Genomic DNA, 5937 nt, shown 5'->3' with positions numbered 1-5937 from the left:
GTTTTTAAGCGCGTTAATACGCTTCATTAATTAAAGCTACTCACAATTTTATGCAGAATATATTTTATTCGTTATCCTGCAAATCGGTTTTACAACTGTTTGTTGTTGTTTTTAAACAATAATGTAATTTACCCGTTACAGTTATATCTTTGTTAACGTTTTTAATTATAGTTATAGTGGACAAAAAAATTTACATGTTAAGAAATCAGGAATTGAGAAACTAAAACAGAAATACGAAATAACATGGAAATTTAGAAACAACCATTTTTTTCAAATTTTTGAACGTTACCTATGATTCCAGATTTAAGTTAGGGATTATATACACATGTTCTAAGCGTATATACTATATAACATGTAGAGTCTTTTAGATAGAGAAATATGGAAGAGTTTAACACGTGCAGACTTTCCGAGAAAAGTGCAGGTTGATGATGATTTGCAAACTATAATATGCTTCTTAAGCATTAAGAATGTAGGAGCGATTACTTTTTGCAATATAGCCCGAGGCGCGATGCTTAAGACGCGGGGCTGTAATTTGGCTCTTGAAATTCTATTATAGAGTCCTTGTCGTCTTCAACTAATGACAAGACGAGACTTCACAGTAAAATTCAAAGAAGAAACTCCTTTGTCACTTATTGAATTTTAATGTCACATTATAGAAATTGAAACAATAGAGCTATATAAGAAAGCTATGCATTTTATTTACTTTAGTCTGCTACAACGAGTTGATAACAAAATACATCTATTTTCGTTTACCTTTATCTAATTATTTGAAAAAGAGGGGATTTCTAAAACAACATGATGAAAAAGTTTAAGGCATTTTATAACAAAGATAATTTTAACATTTCAGATGGATTGGTAGATCCATATAAATATCATTGTACATGTTATTATGTTTTAAAATTCTTTCTAGTATTGGATAACGAACCTAAACCAATATGGAGGTAGGACATAAACCAAACTTCAGTCTCAAGGTCTCAAACTTCTTGATCGCTATAAGCGATTTGTCTTTATATCCGATAGTTTTTCTACTATATTTTTATTTAAGATACTATTTAAGACTATTTTTTTTTTCAGATATTTATCTGTTGTCATTCTTGGTGTTACGACATTGCTCGCTTTATTTCTTCTGTCGGTAACCACATCCTATGGCGTTAGGGTAAACGATTTGGCTACAATAACGGAGGCTGGATGTTATTTCATTATCTTACTGTATGAAATACTAATGCTTTTATGCACTGTTATAAATTTACCTGAATATCGCATATTTTTGGAAACACTTCGAGAAGATTTTAAATTCGTATGCACGGATGGAAAAAAATACAGGTGCATTTTGTTACTTCTATACTTTTTTAATTACATAATATCCTTACATTTATAAAAATAAAATTGTAATGTAACTTAAGTAAATTAATTAAAATACTGAGATCCCAAAATCTGCTTTGATGTTAGGATCTTGTTTTGTTAACATGACCCTAATATTCCGGCGTATTAGAAAAAAACAATTAGCATAGCAATGGTATTACAATTTAAAATGTTAATTCCATAGATCAAGGTTTTTCGCAAATCAACTAAAGATTTGGAAAATGTGTATTCTGTCTGTCGTGTTCACAAGTTTCATTGGCATCGGTGTGGTGTTTATCACACTACTTTGGTTATTTTGGTATATGGTGACTCACGAGCCAGGTGACGGGACAAGTCCTCCCCTTCTTTTCCCCTTCTGGTTCTTCGACGCCGATTTCACCAAGGCACCGGCCTACGAACTGGCCTTTGTATTCTCCAACTTCTGTTCTTTGGGATATGCTTACAGTTACATATGTAAGTTGTAAATAGTAACACACTGAAAATTATAAGCGTTAACACATACGTAGAGAAAGTGATTGTTAAAATGAGAGCTTTACATTAATACTAGCCCTTCCCGTGTGGCTTCATCCGCATGAAATTATTATATTAAGACTTAATTCAATTTTTACATTTGTGTCGTGAGAGTAGGGCTTTTTTATAAAAGAAAAGTTATTCAACAACATGCTGTGATTACTGACATCCTACGCCATGAAGTGGTGTGTGTTTTCGCTTTATTATATTAGTATACATAAAGTATAGAAAATAAATTTCAGTCTATTCAGTTTGACCGAAAAAATGATTTCTTTTAAAATTTGCACATTATTCGTAGTTATGATCCAAACACAGATATTTTGGATTGGACAAATAACAACAAAAGCGGATCTAATTATATGGTACATTCAAGATCTCATGGAAGGACTTAAGATACCGACTAATAAAGAAGAAACTGAACAGTTTCATTCTAAAGTCAAGTACAGAATGGACATGATTGTACGCGAACATCAGTCTATGTACAGGTAAAAAGTATTTTAGTAACAATTTTTGTGAATTTAAAATTGTGTTATTCTGAGGTAATTCTAAAAGGTTTATACCACTTCTCAGGCTTCTGGAAAACTATACGAGAGTATACAAAAAATTACTTATGTTTGAACAAAAAGCTGGTGGTCCTGTCGTTTGCTTGACCGCCTATTGCAGTGCTGAGGTTATTATTTTTTTTAATCCTATTATAAATATTTACTTAGAATTACAATACTTTTTACTTAATTTGTTCAAAATATTGCAGAAACTTAAAGACGGTGAAATAAATGGCATTACAATGTTACTGTGCGGTGGAACAATTATTGAAGTATTTATTCCCAGTTATTTGAGTACAGTTATGGGATTGAAGGTGAGTATTTCATTATATTGAATGTTGAAATTACATTTTTGATAAAGGTTATACATTTAATAAATACTAGCTGTTGCTCGTGATTTCGCACGCTTCAAATTAAAATTAGCCTATGTTATTCACAGATAAATTGCCTATCTAATGGTGAAAAATTTTTTTAAATCTGCCCAGTACTTTTAACGTGAATCGAATACATACTATAACACTAAATACAAATCTTTCCTCTTTATAATATTAGTATAGAAGTATTCATGAATTTTCAGTTGAGATCTGTTGGCGAGGCTTGTTTGGATATACCCTTTTGGAAAATTGGTAATATTATACGACCTTACATTATTTTAATAATGCAAAGATCGCTTCGACCGCTACAACTAAATGCCCCGGGATTCAAAGATGTCTCTGTCGAGACGTTTTCTACGGTAAGATTTGTCAAAGAATACTTTAATGTTATTTTGTAAACGTAATAATTTAAAATTCTGTATCGTTATTCTTTTCAGAATATGGCATCCGCTTATTCTTTCTTTAATATGTTAAGACAAACAAACATTTAGGGAATGTTTGGAAATTAAAAAAAAATATTTATTAAGTTTCACAAGTGCTTTGCAACAATGCCGCTATGAAATAATCGACAGTACAACAGTAAAAATATTTTAATTAAAACGCTAAAACAATTCACAATTAAATATATTGACACAAAAACAATGGTTTTACTATAATAATATTAATAACTTTTATTTCAAGCATAGTAGTTTTGTAATGGTTGCAAAAAGATTTTAATGTTCGATAAAGAATATTAACATTTTTTAAGCAAAGGGTTAATCGTTTCTGACTTCGTTGATTTTAACTTAATCTAGTCCTACTCTCCCTAGTAGAAGATCATGTTATATATAAATTAAAAAGTATTTAATGTTCGTTGTGTTATTGTTTTAAAATTGGTAGCTAACCAAATAAAGCACTTGTTTATGGAGTGTGTCAAACCAACAAATGACAGATAGGTCGCCCAAACTTAAATTATGCTGTACGTCACTCCACGTCATTTGCTATTCCAACACGCTGTATGCACGTTTAGAGTTGGTAATCTAGTGTAATTAGGTTGCTTATAACAACACAATATAAATGGAGTTCTGATTAGTTTCTCTTATGTTTTATTTTATTTGTAAATTAATGTTACTTGCTACCTTTCTCTAGAAGTAACTGTTTTTCAATTTTTGCGCTTTATAAGATATTATTTTTACCTATAATTTTGTAATTTATTTATTACTTCAAAACACGATTATTTCACGATTAAGGAGTTACTCTCAAATCTTATCAGTATGAATTAAAACATTAAAACTCACAGTGTGAGAACATAAATACAGATTTTATGTTTATTATAAATTTCTATTTAACTTGAGAATGGCTTACGTCAAAGTAATCAATCTAAACTGGTTAGTATCGATTTGTGTTTGAATCATTTTCGTGTGTCGAATAATCGGTTAAGGGTGGACGGTTTCCATCACGTTTGATCGTCGCTTTGCTTTCAATTCGTTGCGATAGGCACGTACCGTGATAGCTTCGATCGCGGCCACCTGCGTTGACTGGCGACCGATGAATGATGCTTACGAAATCACGAGCTTTTCTAAAATCCAGTACGGATATTGACGAGATTTTCTGATAAACGTTTTATTTTCTTAAATATATTTGTAAAATAATGACTGGGTTAAAAGAGTTTAAAAATACAAAAGGCTGTCATTTCCCTAAACACTGACTAAAATAATTGCGTACTAAGGTAAACTGATTTTTGAGAATATGACTTTTAACTGAAATTCTAAAGTTGTAAATTGATGTTATTGAAAAATTCAACATAGATAAATAAAAAATTAACAGATGTGGCTTAAACTTAAACAATAATTTAGTTTTTCAGTGTGGCTACCTCGGTGTACGAATGCAAAGCTTTTTATAAAAGTTGCATATACAACGTTGCATAGGTAAAGTACTTTAAATGTTAGTTTTATTATCAAGCGCCTTTATAATTAAGCTACAATAAACATACTTAAAACCAATTCACTTAAGATTAGGTTTTAATTTTAAAAATACTGGTCATATCATAAAACAGTTATGAAATTACCCAAGAGCAAATTAAAATACACCGGTAAACACGAAATCTGCGCGGTATTTGTCAGTTCAGTCAGCCCTAACGAACCGACGGAAGGGCCCGCTTCAGATTAATGTATTCATAAAAGGAGCTACGGATATTTCATGATGTCATCTCTCACTGCAACAAAACGAAAACGACTTTATTTACCTTTCCGATATTGATTGTCTTTTTGTGTAAAACAGACTCACCCTAAGTCCTAAAATTAAATACGAGAGAAAATTTATGATGCGATTAAGTTACTGAATAATAAACAGAAGTGGATTTTTCCAATTTACCTCGAGTAATATTAAACAACCTTTAATCACTTTCAGATAATAATGTCATCAATGGCACCCCCCAAGATGCCCATGGGCCAGCTGCCAAGTAATGTCCAAGAGATACCCAAATTTCTTCGAATAAGTCCTAATGATAGCCTCTTTTCCTGGACCTAGCTTAGACCATAGGCGAAACCCATGACATTATTCCGTTACAAATAAAAATAAAACAAATGAAACGATTCTTCCTATACTTGAACAACAATGTCACACGGTACACTGTAAACATAATATTTTACCAGTTTGTATCATCGACAAGAGAGCAAAGTAAATGGACGACAAGCGGAAGTTAGCTTAAAGTCCTACGTTGAGACAGCGGACGTCCGAGTCAAATACAAATTAAATCTACACCACAAATTACTATTGAGAAATAACATCAACTTAAAAAAATATAAATCTGTATAACATTTTTTTATGAATTTTCAAAAATAAGACGCATGTTAATAATATTTTTTGGCGAAAAAATAATCTGTTAATATGACGTTATATACTTAGTCATTTATCAGGACAATTTTAATATTTTAAACGAACTAAAAATCATAGCGACATTATTTTTAATTTTTTGTTTAAAGTACGATATAAATTTAGAATTAAATTTCTTCGGAACTTTATTGTCGTGGAAACATCTGTGTGCAGGTAATCCTAGGATTTACAATACCAACGTGGAATCGCTATTATTGCATTAGTTACAAGTTTAGTTTAAAATTTATGAACGTTATAATCCTTTTAATTACTTATTCCGACCATACACTCGGTTT

The 5937-nt window shown here is 31.0% G+C and overlaps 1 protein-coding gene across 1 annotated transcript; it reads left to right on the top strand.

Moving 5' to 3' along the window:
• Nucleotides 1-795: 795 nt before the first annotated feature.
• Nucleotides 796-3279, top strand: LOC106103475. The gene is made up of 8 exons (XM_013283256.1): nt 796-941; nt 1075-1323; nt 1547-1815; nt 2171-2357; nt 2443-2542; nt 2624-2728; nt 2992-3147; nt 3226-3279. The coding sequence occupies exons 1-8, from the start codon at nt 796-798 to the stop codon at nt 3277-3279; spliced, it is 1266 nt and encodes a 421-aa protein (XP_013138710.1).
• Nucleotides 3280-5937: the final 2658 nt, after the last annotated feature.

Source organism: Papilio polytes, unplaced genomic scaffold (genome assembly GCF_000836215.1).
Source record: "Papilio polytes unplaced genomic scaffold, Ppol_1.0 DF823731.1, whole genome shotgun sequence".
Lineage (NCBI taxonomy): Eukaryota > Metazoa > Arthropoda > Insecta > Lepidoptera > Papilionidae > Papilio > Papilio polytes.
This window is presented reverse-complemented; position numbering and strand designations above follow the sequence as displayed.

Bases quoted from the DNA above. Each gene is read 5' to 3' on its own strand.
- LOC106103475 (XM_013283256.1), top strand. From the start codon at position 796: ATGATGAAAAAGTTTAAGGCATTTTATAACAAAGATAATTTTAACATT. The intron at 1,324-1,546 runs GTGCATTTTGTT...TTAATTCCATAG, and splicing joins ACGGATGGAAAAAAATACAG to ATCAAGGTTTTTCGCAAATC. The intron at 2,358-2,442 runs GTAAAAAGTATT...ACCACTTCTCAG, and splicing joins GAACATCAGTCTATGTACAG to GCTTCTGGAAAACTATACGA.